General features: G+C 46.7%; 1 protein-coding gene across 1 annotated transcript; it reads left to right on the forward strand.

The window, feature by feature from the left end:
* The first annotated feature begins 8549 nt into the window (after nt 1-8549).
* Nucleotides 8550-10229, forward strand: Adm2 (adrenomedullin 2). The gene is made up of 3 exons (XM_057792684.1): nt 8550-8681; nt 8814-8937; nt 9769-10229. Exons 2-3 carry the CDS (start codon nt 8825-8827, stop codon nt 10103-10105), a joined length of 450 nt encoding a protein of 149 aa, XP_057648667.1. The 5' UTR covers nt 8550-8681; nt 8814-8824; the 3' UTR covers nt 10106-10229.
* Nucleotides 10230-18378: the final 8149 nt, after the last annotated feature.

Below are 18378 nucleotides of genomic sequence, written 5' to 3' on the forward strand. Positions count from 1 at the left end.
GCTTCCATTGGTCCACTCAGCGTAGGGCGGGTCCCGAGGGTGCTTCTCCGCCCACTACTTCACGCTCAAGGACCAGCTCAACCCTTTGGGCGGGTGAAGCGGACGGCGGCCGGGGCGGGTCAGCTACTCTGCTCCCGCGGCCGACATTTCGACCTGAGACACTGGTGAGGACCAGAGCGTATTTACCCCGTCGAGACTGAAGCCCCGGAATGAAGAGAGGCCTGAACCTCACCCTTGGGAGATCCTAATCCCCAGAGTCAGGGGCGTGGTCCCGAGGCTTCAGCTCAGTAAATCGCTGGAGACCAGGCATTGTGCTGCGAGTCTCCCAAACTAGAGGTTCAAGTCAGGGGGCCAGGGCTTCGCCTCAAACGCTGCCAAACTTACGATGGCCTAGGGAAAGGCTTCACTTTTGGGTGGGTGGAATGTCCAATACCTGCATTAAAACAAAATAAAACAGCATTTGCCTCCAGTCCCAACGTGGGTCACCTTCCTGGGAGGTCAGACCACCCTGGAGGTCGGGGATTAACCAGGCCTCTAGCAGTGACACAGAAATGGGTAAAGGTCTGGACACTAGAGAGACAAAGTCCTTGACCAGGGAGGTCCAAGGAGAGAACGGGGCTTTTTTTTTTTTTTCCGTAGATGAATTTAGTTTCTGTGGGAACTGAAAGACTAGCTGCCTCCTAGCATCCTGTTCCCTCTAACTGCAGGATCTGAGAATGAATGAAACCAAACTCAAGGAGAGAGAAGTTCAGTTGGTGGTGTATAATCTAACCCTTGGGAGGCTGAAGCAGGTAGATCATGAGTTCCAATCCAGCCGCCTAGGCTTCACTGGGAAACCTGTCAAAACAGGCATGAGGGCCTCCTGGAGAATTAACTCAGCAGTTAAGGGCACTTGTTCTTGCAGAGAACCTGTGTTGGATCTCCAGCGTGCAACCATCTGTAACTCTGATTCCAGAGGACCCATCGCCCTCTTCTGGCAACCAGGAGTACTGCTTGTATCTGGTGCACAGCCGTCCAAGTGGGGTGGGGGGAGACACCCATACACATAAAATGAAAATGTCCTTTTTAAAAGAGAGGGATGAGGGAAAGACTCTCCCGGAAACGGAGACATAGCCCTGGCTCTCCCTTGCCACTGCCAGGTGATATGGGGTGTGACATCTTCCTTTCTGCTTAACGTGTCTGAACTTGCTTGAGCTGGTTTCTGTCAATCACCAAAACTTCTCTCTACACCTCTGAGTGAAGAAGTGGTGACTGGCACATTTGACTTGGTGCTTGAACACCAGGCTGACTCTCTTAGAAACTAGTGGGGCCCTGCCACCCATGGCCATGATCACCAGGCTCAGTGTCCTTACTGAAAAGAACCCTGGGGCTGGAGAGATGGCTCGGTGGTTAAGAGCACTGACTGCTCTTCCAAAGGTCCTGAGTTCAAGTCCCAGCAACCACATGGTGGCTCACAACCATCTGTAATGAGGTTTGGTGCCCTCTTCTGGCCTGCAGACATAAACACAGACAGAATATTATATACATAATAAATAAATAAATAAATAAATATTTAAAAAAAAAAAAAAAAGAACCCTGATCCTAGCAAGGTTGTTTCCAATCTCTCCTCGAGTGCCTTGCCACTAAGTTGAATACCTCGACCATTGCATTCCCCCAGTCACCTACCTCTTCTCAAGGGCCTGTAGTCTCCTCAGATGCTCCCTTATCCAACCAGTTCGGTCTCCTTCAAGAAGATACTCTCTCCTTGGTCTCCTTGGCTCCCTCTGTCTGTTCTTTGGCCTCCAAATGCCTGTCTTCCTGCAAACTACTGCCTCAACATTTCACTATTCGCGGCTAACCCAGCCATGTATATTATCTTAACCATCTGTGTCTAAGAAGGCAGAGTGACCCATGCTGACGCCACTGCCTCAACTTGAGAAGGATAGATGCTCCTATAGAGCAGAGTGACCCACAGGGACACAATGTCCTAGTCTGTAATGGATGGGCACTCCCCAAATATACTACCTGGCCTGCTGATATGTATAGTTTCTTTTAGTCTTTATCTTCTGAGTCTACTTCTATCTCATGGATGGTCACTGCTTGAGTTGACTTTTCCTAGAAAAAAAAGCATACCAATCATATGATAGACCCCAGACCTGCCGATCTACACCCACCCTCCTTCCAGAGACACTTGCCCCTCCTACCTATCTACCCATGTCCCACTGCTCCCTATGAGTTCCCCTGCCATACCCAGCCTTTCCCTGTCTTCAAAACCCTTCCCACCAGAATCAAACCTCAAATTTATACCTTAAAACCATATCTTTTGATGAAGTTACCACCCTTTTTGCCCCAAGAAAATTTCTCTAAAGCAGCAGTTCTCAACCTGTGGGTTGCAGCAACCCCTATAGGCGTTGAATGACCCTTTCTCAGAGATCACCTAAAACCATCAAAAACACGAGTTTTTAAAATTTATAGCAGTATCAAAATTGCAGTTATGAAGTAGCAAGGAAAATAATCTTTTGGTTGGGGGTCACCACAACATATAAACATAACTGTATTAAAGGGTCGCAACATTAGAAAGGTTGGGAACCATTGGTCTAAAGTCTTCCCCAATGTCACTAACACCAATCAACTCTTTGAGCCCAGTGCCGACTTCCCCAGCAAACTCTTGTCTGCTTTCCCTGCTCCTGCCAGAAAGCACATTCTCCCAAAGGCAGCTTCTCCAACTAAAGGTAAATTTAAAGATGCTAGTGTCTCCCCTTGAGTTGACATGGGTAGTTGTATACAACAGGTGTCAAATATGTAGTGTAAAGGCGGGACCACAACGGGAGGAAAAGGAGCAGAAGAAGCACATAGGCCTAAACTCAAGGGTCAGAGAATATTCCCATCCTCACCTGCTGCCATGGGTTTGGGGAAAGACAGGATATGCTCAAGGGGGCAGCAATTGTTTGAAAGGAAAAACATAGAGAGCTTTGGTCCCATCGCTTTCTCCAAGACTCACTTCCAGCTATCCAAATGAAAACATATGAAACCAGGTGTCTTGGTGCACTGCAGGAATCCCAGCACTTGGGAGACCGAGGCAGAAGGATTTCATAGTAAAGCCAGTTTGGGATACATAACATACTGAGACCCTATTTCAGAAAAGAAAAAGAAAGGAAATCTGGGACAAGTGAGATGGCTCAGCGGACAAAGGTGCTCCCTATCAAGCATGATGCCCTGAGTTCTTGAAGTTCAGTTCCTGGGACCCACATGGTACAGGAGATAGCTCGTTCCTACAAGTTAGTTTCTGACTTGTGGATGCGCATACCCACAAACTAGCACATAAATAAATGTCATGTTTCTAAATTTTAAATCTGATTGAGGTGGAAAGATGCTTCAGTGGTTAAGGGCACTGGCTGCTCTTGCAGAGGATTTGATTCCTAGTACCTGCAAGGTACCTTACAACCTCCTGTAACTCAAACTCCAGGGGATCTGATGCTCTCTTCTGTCCTCAGAGGGCACCAGCTGTATACATACACTGCACTGATATACATGCAGGCAAAATCTCTACATACATAAAACAATTTTTCAAAACTGGTAAAGGGCAGCCAGGCAGTGGTAGCGCACACCTTTAGTCCCAGCACTTGGAAGGCAGAGGCAGGTGGTGGATCTCAGTGAGTTTGAGGCCAATCTGGTCTATAAAGCAAGTTCCAAGACAGCCAGGACTGTTACACAGAGAAACCCTGTCTCAAAAAGACAAAAACAAAGCAAAACAAAACAAAAAATTGATAAAAGGTTTGTGAGTTGGTTCAGCAGGTAAAAATACTTGCTCACAAGCCTTGTGACCTGAGTTTGATCCCCAGGACCTACATGGTAGAAGGAGAGAGCTAAGCAGATTCCTGCCAGTTGTCCTCTGACCTCCACATGTGCACTGTGGTTCAACATAGACACCTATATATCTGTGATAAAAATAAACTTTAAATATTACACACACACACACAACCTGGTAAGACAGGCTGGGCATGATGGCACACTCCTTTACGCCCAGCACATGGGAGTCAGAGGCAGGTGGATCTCTATGAGTTAGAGGACATCTTGATCTATGTCAGGAGTTCTGGGACTCCAGAATGAGATTCTGTCTCAAAACAATAACAATAAAAGCCAACCAGAAAAAATAAAATATTCATAAAAATAGAGAATTTAAATGCATTTTTTCTTTTTTAAGTGTACTAGTTAATGCATTAAGGAATGAAAAGAACAAAGTTCCTCTTGGATTGGTTTGACCAAGAGTGAACTCACATTTGAAATTTCTACTTCTCTCCCTGTCTTCTACCTGTCCCTAAAAAAAGGCTTTGCTCTGTATTTACTGAAGAGCACAGAGAGTATCAGTGGCGATGGAATAAGGTCTCTTTACAAAAACTGTAAAGAGTTTTTACAAGGAGGGACTACTGCTCCCAACTAGCCCAGGATGGTAAACAAAAACTGTAGACAGATACTATCAGCCTATCCCCCGCATGATATTTGCAACAATTATATTAGGTGTTTATAGTATAATGTTGCTTTTAACTATTGGCTGTTTTTCAGCAAATGTTTATAACACATGTATTACTCTAGGTCAGAGACCTGGAAGAATATATAATTTTTTATTTTTATCTTTTTAAAGATTTATTTATTTACTGTGCATACATTGTTCTGCCTGCATACCAGGAAAGGGCAACAGATCTCATTATAGATGGTTGTGAGCCACCATGTGGTTGCTGGGAACTGAACTCAAGACCTTTGGAAGAACAGCCAGTGCTCTTAACCTCTGAGCCACCTCTCCAGCCCAAGAATATATAACTTAAAATGAAAGTTATGCCCTAGTTTAGTCAGTAAAAGCTGATTGCATGGGAAATCCATTGCATATAAGGCTGTTTGTTATATTGTTCTTTAAAGGCAGGTTAAATTTAAACAGGGCTTTTAATTCTAGCATTTAGGAGACAGAGGCAGATAAATCTCTGTGAGTTCCAGGCCAGACAGGGCTACATAGTGAGACCGTCTCAAAAAAAAAAAAAAAAAGAAAAAAGAAAAAAAAAGGAGCCGGGCGATGGTGGCACACGCCTTTAATCCCAGCACTCGGGAGGCAGAGGCAGGCGGATCTCTGTGAGTTCGAGACCAGCCTGGTCTACAGAGCTAGTTCCAGGACAGGCTCCAAAGCCACAGAGAAACCCTGTCTCGAAAAACCAAAAAAAAAAAAAAAAAAAAAAAAAAAGAAAGAAAGAAAGAAAAAAGGAAAAAAAAAAACACGAAAAGAAAGAGTGCTCCGTAGGATAGCAGGTTAAGTCTCAAGTGATCTTAGGTGATAGCACATGCCTTTAATTTCAGCACTCAGGAGGCAGAGGCAAGTGGAGATCGTGGACAGTCTGGTCTACCAAGTATGTTCCAGGACAGTCAGAGATACACAGAAAAACCCTGTCCCAAAAAAGCAAAAAATAAACAAATAAATAAATAACAGGAAAGGAGGCAGAGAGATGGCTTAGTGGTTAAGAGCACTGGCTGCTCTTTCAGAAGACCCAGGTTCAATTCCTAGCACCTACATAGCAGCTCACAACTGTCTCTAACTCCAGTTCCAGGGGATGCAATACCCTCATATATACCCATAGACAAAACATAAAATAAAAACAAGTCATTAAAAAAATATGCGGGGAAAAAAGCCTTAAGCTATCTCAAGGCCTATTATTAACTTTGCTGTCAGGTCCAACAAAAGTTCAGCCTCTTTGAAGACAAGAGATATTTTCCAAAAATTGTACTACTGTAAAATTTTTTTATTTTGTGTGCCATGGCATGTGCGTAGAGGGCAGAGGAGAACAGTCAGTTCTCCCATTGTCTGTCAAGTTATTAGGCTTGGTGGCAAGTACCTTTATCCATTAAGTCATCTTGCCAGCTCAACGAATGCATATTGTACTCACTGGTGGATGAATAACATGAAGGCAGTGCCAGCAGCAGTGTGGAGACATAACATAAGGTGGAGGTGGGCTAGAGAAAGGGGGCACAGCTGAAGAACCGAGCCTGTCTCAGCATCCTCCCCTCTCCTCCCCCCTGCTGTCCCTCGGACTTGGCACGGTGATTCTGAACTCCACCACGTTGTCTCTTCATCCTCTTAGATGATGCTTACAATAGTTCTCAGAAACTAACTATCTCTTAAGGCCCCAATCTGTTCCAGCCTGCCCTCCAGCATAGGTCCTGGACAGACACCCCTAGCCACCGGCATGTCCTGGGCATGCCCACACTGCAGCCTCTTCCACGTGCTCTTCAACAGCGTCCTGCACCACCAGATAGATAGACTGTGTACAGATCTCCAACCTTCTTGTCCCTTTCTTTCCTGCCTACTGACCTGTTCTCTCTCCTCTGACCTGCTATTCTGTTACCCAGCACCCACTCCTTCTAGATGCTCTAGTGCCTGCCTCAGCCCTGTGTTCCCTAGCTTTCAGAGTCACCTTTTTATTTTATTTTAGTTTTCTCCAAGACAGGGAACTCACTATGTAGACCAGGCTGGCCTCAAACTCAGAGATCCACCTGCTTCTGCCTCCAGAGTGCTGGGATTAAAGACGTGTGCCATCACCACCTGGCCACCTTTTTATTTTATTTTTGAAGGGGTTGTAGATGAAACCCAGGGCCTTGCACACAATGGTACATTTCCAGGTCTCAATTTGTTTCCTTTTTTCGGTGAGGGCAGAGTCTTGCTATGTAGGACCAGGCTGGTCCTAAACTGGACCCCCTACCTCTTTCCTGAGTGCTAGGGTTACCGAGAGGCACCACCACCATGCCTAGCATTGTTCTTTTCTAACATAAAATCGCTCTCCCTACATCTGATAAAAACAGGCAAATGGTTTTGCTAAACTTTTCCTCAGGAGGTAAAGCAAGCTCTTCAGCATGGCCTACATTCAACACTCTTCAATGGAGTCATCTGGCAAATGCTTACTGAGCACCCACGAGTGTTCAGCAGGAGGGACAGAGTGACCAAGTCCTGGGGAGTCCCACAGAGGGACAGGATGAGATAGAAGAAGAAACACAGATGGACACCGAAATAAGGGAAATGCTTATGGCAGTGATGGGGTGTTTAAGAAAAAAAAAAAAAAAAAAAAAGGCCATCAGGCTGACAAAAATCAGTGGCCCAGAATCTGTGGGTGGATGGTGAACTGGCACAGCATTGTGAAGAGCAACTCGGTATATACAGTATATAAATGAGCTCAATGGTGGGGCTTTTAGCTGTGGAAAGACTGAAAAATCACCGAAATTTAGATTATCGAAGGACTGATGGGGTGAAGAGGGACAAAATACAATTATAAGTCTATGAACATGTCGTAATAAAATCCATGATTTTGTACTATAAAGTCTATTAAAAATAAGTAAATAGAGGGGCTGGAGAGATGGCTCAGTGGTTAAGAGCATTGCCTGCTCTTTCAAAGGTCCTGAGTTCAATTCCTGGCAACCACATGGTGGCTCACAACCATCTGTAATGAGGTCTGGTGCCCTCTTCTGGCATGCAGACATACACACAGACAGAATATTGCATACATAATAAATAAAGAAATATTTAAAAAAAATAAGTAAATAGAAGATACACAAAATAAAAAAGGGGGACCACCTCCTGGAGCAGACTTGTAATCCCAGCTGTTCAAGAGACAGGGACAGGAAGACTTCAAGTTGAAGTCCTCCCTAGGCTACAGAGGGTACTGGGCAGCTTAGGGAGACCCTACCTCAACACTCAAAGGCAAACAGTTATGAGGATGTAGCTCAGTGGTAGGTGCTTGCCTGGTTCACTTCCCAATACCACAATGGGGGGTGGGGGCGGGGGAGAGGCTTTTTTTTTTTTTTAAAGCAATTCATAGAGTGAGTACCTGCATATTCAAGTACTCCCACCCATGAATGCCTTATGGTCACACATATTTATAGACATTTCTCGTTTGTGCATGTGTGTGTAACACGTACAGAGATTACTATATGCAGAGAAGAGGAATGCGTCTCTCACCCAGAATACTGCTGTGGTGGGGGCTCAGTTCGTACTTGTACTACAGTATTTGGTAATGAGAAGCCACCAGTCTGGAAAACAGGTAAGCAGTCATCCAGAATCTACCATTACCTCCTGGGGATGCTGGGCGACCAAGTCATGCGCCTACTTTTCACGAAGAGGTGACAGACAGGTCAATGCCTTTGCGGTCAGAACACAACTCTACCCCAGCACTCACCGTTCAGCCTGGTGGGTACTTGGGCCCCACTAGTCTCTTAGACTTGGTCGCACACCAGTATTAGGTAATAGAAGTGAGGGTGGTAGACACCTCCCCTGCCGGGGGGTGGGGGCGCGTTCCTGTCCAGCTCTTAAGCATTTCCCAGGAGGGATGGACCCCTCGAAGTGACCCCTGTGGCTCTACCGCTTCTTGCTGGGCAGGAGCGACTACCAGGAGAGCTCGGCTCCATCAGCCCACCCTGGTGGAGAACGCCCCGCCCCATCAGCGGCGGGCCCCGCCTTCAGCTCCAAAGACTACTTAGCGTTGGAAGTGCCTCCCAAACTGGTCTTCCGCTGGACCCCAGAAGGCGAACTAACTCAGAAGGCGAACTAACCCAGGAGACCACGGCCTGACACCCTCAAGATCAACTGAGTGCTCTCGGAACTCGCAACAGACCCCAGCCCCGCCTGCTGTCTCTAGATCTGAGACCTGTGACCCGACAGACAACAGACGCAGGTACCAATCTTCCCACGTCCCTAGACCCCCGGCTGAGAAGGACTTCCCCAAGTGGTGGGTGAAGAGGATTGGCTCCAGGCCAGAATTGCCCTCCTCCACCCCATTTGCCGACTTCACCGCATTTTCCCACAGCCCAGTCCGCCATGGCCCAGTTCCTGATGGTCACGGTAACCCTCGGTTGCATCAGCCTCCTCTACCTGCTCCCGGGCACGCAGTCTGGCGGCCTAGGCAAAGGACTGAAGCTTTTGAGACCCAGGTGAGTACAAAGTTTGGACCAGCCTCCTTATGGGAACATAAGTTTTCTAGAGCTCATCTCCCAGATCAAGGGCCACCTTCCCATCTTCAGTGTTGCCTGAGAAAGGCACGAGGACTTTTTCTTCTTTGAATCTATCTATTTAGCATAGTTATTCTGACCCTACACACACATACACACACACACACACACACACACGAGAGAGAGAGAGAGAGAGAGAGAGAGAGAGAGAGAGAGAGAGAGAGAGAGAGAGAGGAGGAGGAGAGGAGAGGAGAGGAGAGGAGAGGAGAGGAGAGGAGAGGAGAGGAGAGGAGAGGAGAGGAGAGGAGAGGAGAGGAGAGAAGAGAAGAGAAGAGAAGAGAAGAGAAGAGAAGAGAAGAGAAGAGGAGAGAGAGGGAGAGGAGAGAAGGGCAGGGAGAGAGGAAGAGAGAATACGCTCTTACACATAAGGTTTCCTGGAGCAAGGGAGACTAGAAGCATTCTCAGGGAAGAACCCGGGGAGGTCTTTTGAATTCTAAGAGCCGTGGCCCACAGAGCCTATGTGACTTGGAGACCTTTGCCCAGAGTGGTGCTGATAATGGTACATGTGACTTGGGCTACGTGGATGGCCCAGCTGCCAGTAAGCTCAGCCGGCTAATCGGCTTCCACTCCTAGTCTTCAGGTCAGAGACAGGGTCAGGCTTTGGGCTTCCCCTGGTCCGAGGCCAGGCTTTTAGGGAAGCTGTGGGCTTCCCCTGTCAGTGCCCTCAGACTGTATAGAGAAGTAGATAGGATTAAGTGCCTTTGGAAGGCTATGCCAGGCCTTTGAGTTTGCATCTTTCTTTCCCTTCTGCAGAGACTCCCCAGCAAAGGCTCCATCCAGTGACCTACAGCCTGGACACTCTTCCCTCCGGTCTGCAGCCTGGAAGCCTCTTCGTGCTCTCCAGCCACAGGGAAGGGGCAACCCGACCCTTGCTATGGTTCATCTGCTTCAGAATGGTGGCTCACGACACCCAGGTCCCCAGCGACACTTGGGACCCCGAAGACCCCATGCCCAGCTTCTGCGGGTGGGCTGTGTCCTGGGCACATGCCAAGTGCAGAACCTCAGCCACCGCCTGTGGCAGCTGGTCCGACCAGCGGGCCAGCGAGACTCAGCTCCCATCGATCCCAGCAGCCCCCACAGTTATGGCTGAGGTGGGTCCTAACTGGTCCACTGGAGGGCTGTACTCTCATCCCAGAGCTGCAGCTGAGCTCCACACCCTGGTCCAGTTCTCTGGAGGTCCTGCGGGCAGCAAGTCCTCATGGCTTTGGAGACTGTAAACCTAAACCTATAAGGATGTGTGGATCCAGGCTGTAGAATCTGCACCGCCAGGGACCTGTGTGTCCCATAATTGTGCACACTCGGGGAACAGGTGCTTGGCAGGAGTGTTGGCAGTATCACACGCCACAAAGAACTCGAAAGGAGTGTGCCTAAAGAAATAGAGCAAAGCCAGAGCCTTAAACACAGCCCCATCTATGATCAATCAGGAGAAAGCCTAGAGTGGCCCCTGGGACCCCCCCCACCCAACTGGGAATTAAAGCCTCTCTGTGGGCTGAAGCCGTGGTCACTATTGTGCAGTTTGCTCTTCTGTGACTGACCTGGAATTGTGACTTTTTCTTGTTCGCATCCTGAGGCAGGAGGGGCAGAAAGAGGGGCTATATTCCTGGGGTAGAGGAAAGAGACCTCCCGCGGCTGTTGCCAACTGGAGCCCAGGTCACGGTGGTGATGGAGACTCCTGGGACATTCTGGAACAAAGTACAGCAGAGCAACCCTTCTCATCCTCAGGCTCAGGGTCTACCCCTGAGCAAGAGGTGGTGGGTGGCATATACCTGCAGTCCCAGAAGACTGAGGCAGGGGGATGACAATCATGACCAGTTTGGCCAATATAGCACGACCCTGTCTCAGACAACAAAACTACCCCAAATCAGGAAAAAAAAAAAAGGACCTAAGCCTATCTATCTCAGGAAACCTGGAGGCATTATTTAAACAAAGGTGTCTCTACATCCTACCCAGTCCTAGTCCCGGAAGGACACCCAGCAGGATCAGAAGTAGGGACAGTGGAGTCTGACAGGTTTATTCCTTTGCTCTAGCCAAGAGTCCAAGAAGGGGAGAGAGACCACAAATGACAAGGAGAACCAAACCGACCAGAATTACAAGTTCAAGACCAGCCTTTGCTACAGAGACTCTAAAAAAAACAAAACAAAACAAAAAAAAAAACAAAAAAAAAAAACCACCAGGGGAGGGGGGTAGAGTGGGCATCAATCACAACCTGGAAATAGGTACTTGGTACAGATTCTTCGCACATGTGATTTCGCCCAAACCTTGCAATTGTCCGGTCAGAACACAGGGTTCCGAAAGAGTTGTTTGTCCTTTGGCAACTGTTCACAGCACTCGCGTGTGCTTTCCACCACCACCCTCCTACCGCCCCGGAGGAACGCTTCATTACTCCGGATGTATAGGCACTCACACAGGGGTCAGCGACACGCCCCGATGACCACAGTAAGGATGCTCAGAGTCACCTTTTGAGTGACCAGAGATGATCCCCAATTAGCAGCATCCTGAAAGTGTCCCTCTGGGCCCCCAAACTTGTCCTTAATCAGGGTTTGTATAATTCAGGTAATTCATCTTCCTTCCAAGATGAACCCGGTGGACACCGTTTGGCTCAGTCCCTTCACTGCAAGAATAGAGACCTTCGTGCATAGAGAGGCCAAAACAGGAACCATAATAGGAGGTGGTATAATAGGAGCCTAGCAAGACAGAAAGGCAGGCTGCCTGGAAGAAACCAAGCAGGTCCAGGATGAGTCTGGGCACAGCAGGGGCTCGCCAGGCTCAGGACTTAGAAGCACCAAGTCCCTGTGTTCACAGAAGGTCTGGGCTGCGGTGGTCAAAGCTGGCAGGCATATGAATGGGAACTAGAGAGGCCCCTGATGCAAACCCCTGAATCATGTGTCCTGTGACCCCTGAAAGGCAATGGGAAAGGTGGGTGGGCAGTGAAGACAAACCATGAGATCTGGAGCAAAGATGAAGAATCAGACCCAAATTTCCAAGGACCCTTCTTGGTACCCTGGATCCTGGGCAAGGTCTAACCTTGCACTTCTCTTGAGCCCGCGTGGTCTTCAGCACAAGAGGCCTTCTCTTCCACCTGCCGTCGCCTCCATACGCCTTTTCACTGACACTCCCAGACCTCCTGCAGGTTGATCTCTAGAATCCCACGGGTAGTCAAGGCCCCTGAGTCTCAGAACTTTGCCGTGAAGGGGGAGGACCACTGGCATCTTTGTGCCGTGTCAGGAGGTTGCCAGTTATGACCCTTGTATCTGGTGTGATGCCAGCCCCACACTGCGCTTGGCTACACCTGACTACCTCGCAATGCCCCCATGCAGAGGTTCAGGGGCAGTGCAGCCCTCCCCACCCCACCCCTTCCTAGCTGTTTTTACACTTAAAAGTCGTTCTCTCCTCCAGAACCTAGCCAGGCACTAGCACCCACCCTTGATGGCTTTGAAGGTCATGGCTCTAGCCTTCTCCAGGGAACCGTCACCCTCATCTGAGCATGTAGCACACGGGACACACTGGAGAGAGTGTGCAGCCTCCTAGAGCTGACTTTCCCTGGGAAGAGAGAGAGGGGAAACACATCAGAAGGGTAGCTAAGAAAAAGGCTTGTTGCAGATTACAGATTACCTTCTTTTTTTTTTTTTTTTTTTGGTTTTTCGAGACAGGGTTTCTCTGTGGTTTTGGAGCCTGTCCTGGGACTAGCTCTTGTAGACCAGGCTGGTCTCGAACTCACAGAGATCCGCCTGCCTCTGCCTCCCGAGTGCTGGGATTAAAGGCGTGCGCCACCACCACCCGGCTGCAGATTACCTTTTAAGTAGTACCGGGGTTGCTGGTGGCTCAGCACAGTTGCATAGGGAACCCACTGAATGCAGTATCAACTCTAATGGCTTCTAACCTAGGACTCCCACCCTCGGCCCTCACTGTACCTACGTGTCTGCTGTCCTCTTCCCTGCTCCAAGTTATCACTGCCCAGGCAAATTGTTTTTGTCTGCTGGATCCTCATTATAAGAGTATCCAAGGTGATAGATAGCACAGGCCTTTAATTCCAGCACTCAAGAGGCGGAGGCAGGTGGATCTCTGTGAGTTTGAGGCCAGCCTGGTCTACAGAGCAAGTTTCAGGACAGGTTCCAAAGCTACACAGAGAAACTCTGTCTCGAAAAACAAACAAGCAAACAAAAAATCCAAATGTTTTAAATCCCGGCCCATGTGAGCCCCTTGCCCAGAAACTTACCAGCCCTCTTCACCAGACTTAGGTTGCCCAGAGGTAATGGTGGGGCATTTGCCTAGCTTGTATGAAGCCCTTGGTTTAGTACCCACCGCTGCAAAACAAAGTCTGTAAATCAGCTTGTGGAGAAGGCCTCTCTTCCACCTGCCTGCCTCCAGCAAGAACTCAGTGAAGTCATCTCTGTAAGCACGCTCCCAAGCCTGATGTCTCTGCGACTTCCTACTCTGGCCACCGCCACCATTAGTGGTAAATTTCCTCCTGTCTCGATTGCATTTGTTCTCACTCCCCTTTTGTGACAGCCTTAAATAAAGTCTTCAAGTCTTGTCTATTTATTTATTTATTTATTTATTTATTTATTTATTTATTTATTTATTGCTTTTTGAGACAGGGTTTCTCTGTAGCTTTGGAGCCTGTCCTGGAACTAGCTCTTGTAGACCAGGCTGGCCTCGAACTCACTAAGATCCGCCTGCCTCTGCCTCCCGAGTGTTGGGATTAAAGGCGTGCGCCACCACCGCCCAGCCGAAGTCTCGTCATTTTAACAAGGATGATTCTCTCCCTCCCTTGCCCCTCATTTTTTGCAGTAGTAGGGTTGAACCTAGCTAGGTACATACTTGGTACACGCTAAGCAAGCACTAATCACTTAGCTGCATCCCAGCCTACAATCATTTCTTCTACTCATAGATGCTCTTCATCAAGTTTTTCTTCCTGGGAGATGATGTGGGGGACCAGCTGGGTGGCGGTGGCACACAGCTTCAATCCCAGCACTCCGGACTCAGGAGGTAGAGGCAGGCGGGATCTCTGTGAGTTAGAGGCCAGCATGGTCTACAGAGTGAGTTCCAGAACAGCTAGAGCTACACAGAGAAACCCTGTCTTGGAAAAGAGAGAGAGAAATGTGGAGAGTCATGGGTGTAGATCGAGGCTCAGAGTCACACGTCCTACAGAAGGGGCAACCTGCAGGCATGGAGGTGTTCAAAGCTGGGGGCCGGGAGTGAGGGGAACCTTGAAGGTGTCAATGCAGGCAATGGTCCGCAGAGAGACAAGAACAAAATCACAGTCCAGATTGGCTTTGCCAACCTGGATCAGACTTTGGGAAGTCTAATGCCAGGCGGTTCACTGTCAGCATATTTAAAACACATTTTATATTTATAAAAAATATTTGGGAGAAGGTTTTCAAGCAACAATCAGTCCAATTCCAGGTGTGCAATAAAGCTTACGGTATAACTATGTAAAGAGTCCTTTACAAAGGACGTGTGACCATGGGGGTGGGTTCGGTAGCTAAAAGGCCTAGAATCTGGTGTGGTCTCTGACCATAGCATAGAGGTCAGTAGGCCATAAAGTACATGTGACACCTACCCTAAGGTTGGGTAATGGTCTAGGGAGAAAAGAGTCTGTAATCACCATCCTGGGAAATTAGGATGAAGTGTGCACCACAGATAACAAAAAGGTCACCAGCTCATTAACAAAGTCCTCTTTCAGCTTTCTGGATGGAATGCAGGTATTTGATTTTTATCTCCTCCATTGAGGAGACACCCCTGCGTGATGAACCTTCCTGGTTCTCTTGGTACTTCTCTGGGAGTACAAGGACCTCTGTGCCCCCAACATCTTCTCCCTTCTATTTTTTTTTTAAAAGAGAAAATAGAGGCTGTAATAGAGGCCAAGACTGAATGCATTGCCTCTATAGCTAGACTAATTCATGCAGGCGAGAGAACCAACCGTAAGATTAGCTAACAGAGAAGAGGAAAGGGCAAAGTCACCCCCAATTCAACCAGTTCTTGATTAATTTCTGCTAATATTTATGCTGTGAGCAAAACGGGCATAATATGCCCTGTTCCGCCTAAAGCTCTATAAATAATCCTTAGCATGGCAAAACAATATCATACTATATCCTATCACAGGTGTGCATTTTATCCCCCTGACAGAAAACATTTGGATTCTGCATTGAGAAGAATTAACATGTCATACAGTCATTAAAAATAACTATCTTGGGCTGGAGAGATGGCTCAGTGGTTAAGAGCACTGGCTGCTCTTCCAGAGGTCCTGAGTTCAATTCCCAGCAACCACATGGTGACTCTCACAACCATCTGAAATGAGATATAGTGCCCTCTTCTGACATTAAGGCACACATGCAGGCAGAACACTGTATGTTATAAATAAATCTTAAAAAAAAAAAAAAAAAACTAGCTTTTTTTTTTTTTGGTTAGTCCTTGTTTCCCTAAGTCTCGAAAAACCAAACTAATAATAATAATTTTAGGCGAAAACTTCAAAATAACCTAATTTTTATTGATTATATTTTTTGTTAAACTCCTCTTTTTGTTGTTGTTTTTGTTTTTTGACATGGTTTCTCTGTAGCCCTGGCTGTCCTGGAACTCACTCTGTACAGTAGCAGTCTGGACTCAAACTCACAGAGATCCACTTGTCTCTGCCTCCCGACGGTTAAACTCTTCTTTTGCCTCCAAGGGAATTTAAGAAACATACAATTCTGTTTGCTTTTTTGTTTGTTTGGTTGTTTTGTTTTTCAAGAAAGGTTTCTCTGTGTAGCCCAAGCTATCTTGGCTCTAACTCTGTAGATCAGGCAGGCCTTGAACTCAGAGATCTGCCTCTCAAATACCGAGAGGCATGTGCCACTATGTCTGGCAATGCTTCCTTATTTTTTTTTTTTTGCCACCATATTATCCAGAAAAAAATATTCTAAAAATTCTTTGATTCCGTTATTCCTATTTTCCTTTTTAAATCTATCCCAAGCTTGTTTAAGTTATTATTATTATTATTTTTTCGTTTTTCTTTTTTTTTCTTTCTTTTTTTTTTTTTTTTTGGTTTTTCGAGACAGGGTTTCTTGTGGTTTTGGAGCCTGTCCTGGAACTAGCTCTTGTAGACCAGGCTGGTCTCGAACTCACAGAGATCCACCTGCCTCTGCCTCCCGAGTGCTGGGATTAAAGGCATGCGCCACCGCCCGGCTAAGTTATTATTTTAAAATGTTTTTGTTATGATGTACAAAAATATAAATTTAAAAATGAAGTTTTAGCAATAAAAGACAAGATAAAATTTCTTATTTGTAGACAGAAAGTGGTGGCACACACTTTTAATCCCAGCACTAGAGAGACAGAGGCAGGTGAATCTCTGGGTTCAAGGCCAGCCCAGTCTACACAGACGGAGTTCCAGGACAGCTAAGGATACACAGAGACACCCTGTATAGAAAAAAAAAATTGCTAATGTTGCTATTACTGGATGAATGCATAATTTGACCAGGCAACCTGTTAAGTAAGTATACCTGGTTTTAAACAAACTTTGTTTTTAGTTACTTGCTTTAGGTTTAATCTTGAAAGCATAGGGGCTGAAGAGATGGCTCAGTGGTTAAGAGCATTGCCTGCTCTTCCAAAGGTCCTGAGTTCAATTCCAGGCAACCACATGGTGGTTTACAACCATCTGTAATGAGGTCTGGTGCCCTCTTCTGGGCCGTAGACATATACACAGAATATTGTATACATAATAAATAAATAAATAAATAAATAAATAAATAAATAAATAATCTTGAAAGCATATATAGAAGGCCAAAGCTTGCCTTTTTCAAATGACCCATATTTGTACTCAGTATGACTACAAACAGTTTTGAGCACATTGAAGATTTTGATCAGCAGGGTAGTGTTGGCACGGTGTTGGCACACATACTTGGGAGGCAGAGGCAGGCAGGCAGATTTCTGTGAGTTCAAGATCAGCCTGGTCTACAGAGTGAGTTCCAGGTCAGTTAGGACTGTTACACAGAGAAAAAAACAAACCAGTCTCGAAAAAACAAAAAAAATTTTTGAACAATAAGGTGAATGACCATATTATCTTGCTATCTTTTCTTTTTTTAAAAAAAAGATTTATTTATTATGTATACAGTGTTCTGTCTGCATGTATGCCTGCAGGCCGAAGAGGGCACCAGATCTCATTACAGATGTTTGTGAATCACCATGTGGTTGCTGGGAATTGAACTCAGAACCTTTGGAAGAGCAGGCAGTGCTCTTAACCTCTGAGCCATCTCTCCAGCCCCCACTCTCTCTCTTTTAAAAATACTTGCCAGGGACTTTATTCCCCTTTTTCCTGGGCTCTCTTTAGTTTGTATGCAAATAAAGTTGCAGAGCTGTAGCTCTGAATATCCTTTGGATCTTTTTTTTAAAAAAATATTTATTTATTTATTTATTTATTTATACAATATTCTGTCTGTGTGTATGTCCGCAGGCCAGAAGAGGGCACCAGACCTCATTACAGATGGTTGTGAGCCACCATGTGGTTGCCGGGTATTGAACTCAGGACCTTTGGAAGAGCAGGCAATGCTCTTAACCACTGAGCCATCTCTCCAGCTCTCCTTTGGATCTTTTGTTGTTGTTTTTCGAGATAGGTTTCCCTGTAGCTTTGGAGACTGTCCTGGAACTAGCTCTTGTAGACCAGGCTGGCCTCGAACTCACAGAGATCTACCTGCCTCTGTCTCCCGAGTGCTGGGATTAAAGGCGTGTGCCACCACTGTCCGGCTTCTTCCTTTGGATCTTAACAAATATTGCAATAATTGTACAACATGTCTCAGAGCACTGAGAAGACCTCATAATCAGCTCCGCCCTTTCATTTTCAGGTCGAGACCCCTTTTGCAGTGACAGCACCGAGTTTCCCTAACCCTCAATTTCTACTGAAAGAAAACTTTTCTTACCTTCTTCGAGGGTCACGTGCCCCTTGTTTTTGGTGCCAGTTGGAGGGGGACCATGAAAGTGTCAATGCAGGCAGTGATCCGAGAACAGATAAGAATACTGGGTTCACACTGACTTTGTGGCGCACGCCTTTAATCCCAGCACTCGGGAGGCAGAGGCAGGCGGATCTCTGTGAGTTCGAGACCAGCCTGGTCTACAAGAGCTAGTTCCAGGACAGGCTCCAAAGCCACAGAGAAACCCTGTCTCAAAAAACAAAAACAAAAAACAAAACAAAAAAAAAAAAAACAGACTGACTTTGTCAGGAAGTCCCTGGTCGCAGCTTCACTGTCAGCATCTTTAAAACACAGAACAACTTGGGGAAAGGTTTCCAGGCAACCATCAATCCATCAGTCCAATTCCAGGTGTGCCATAAAACTTAAGTGTGACTATACAGAGTACGTGTGACCACGACGGTGGGCGCTACAGCTAAAAGGC

The sequence above is a fragment of the Chionomys nivalis genome, chromosome 17 (genome assembly GCF_950005125.1).
Source record: "Chionomys nivalis chromosome 17, mChiNiv1.1, whole genome shotgun sequence".
In the NCBI taxonomy this organism is placed as follows: domain Eukaryota; kingdom Metazoa; phylum Chordata; class Mammalia; order Rodentia; family Cricetidae; genus Chionomys; species Chionomys nivalis.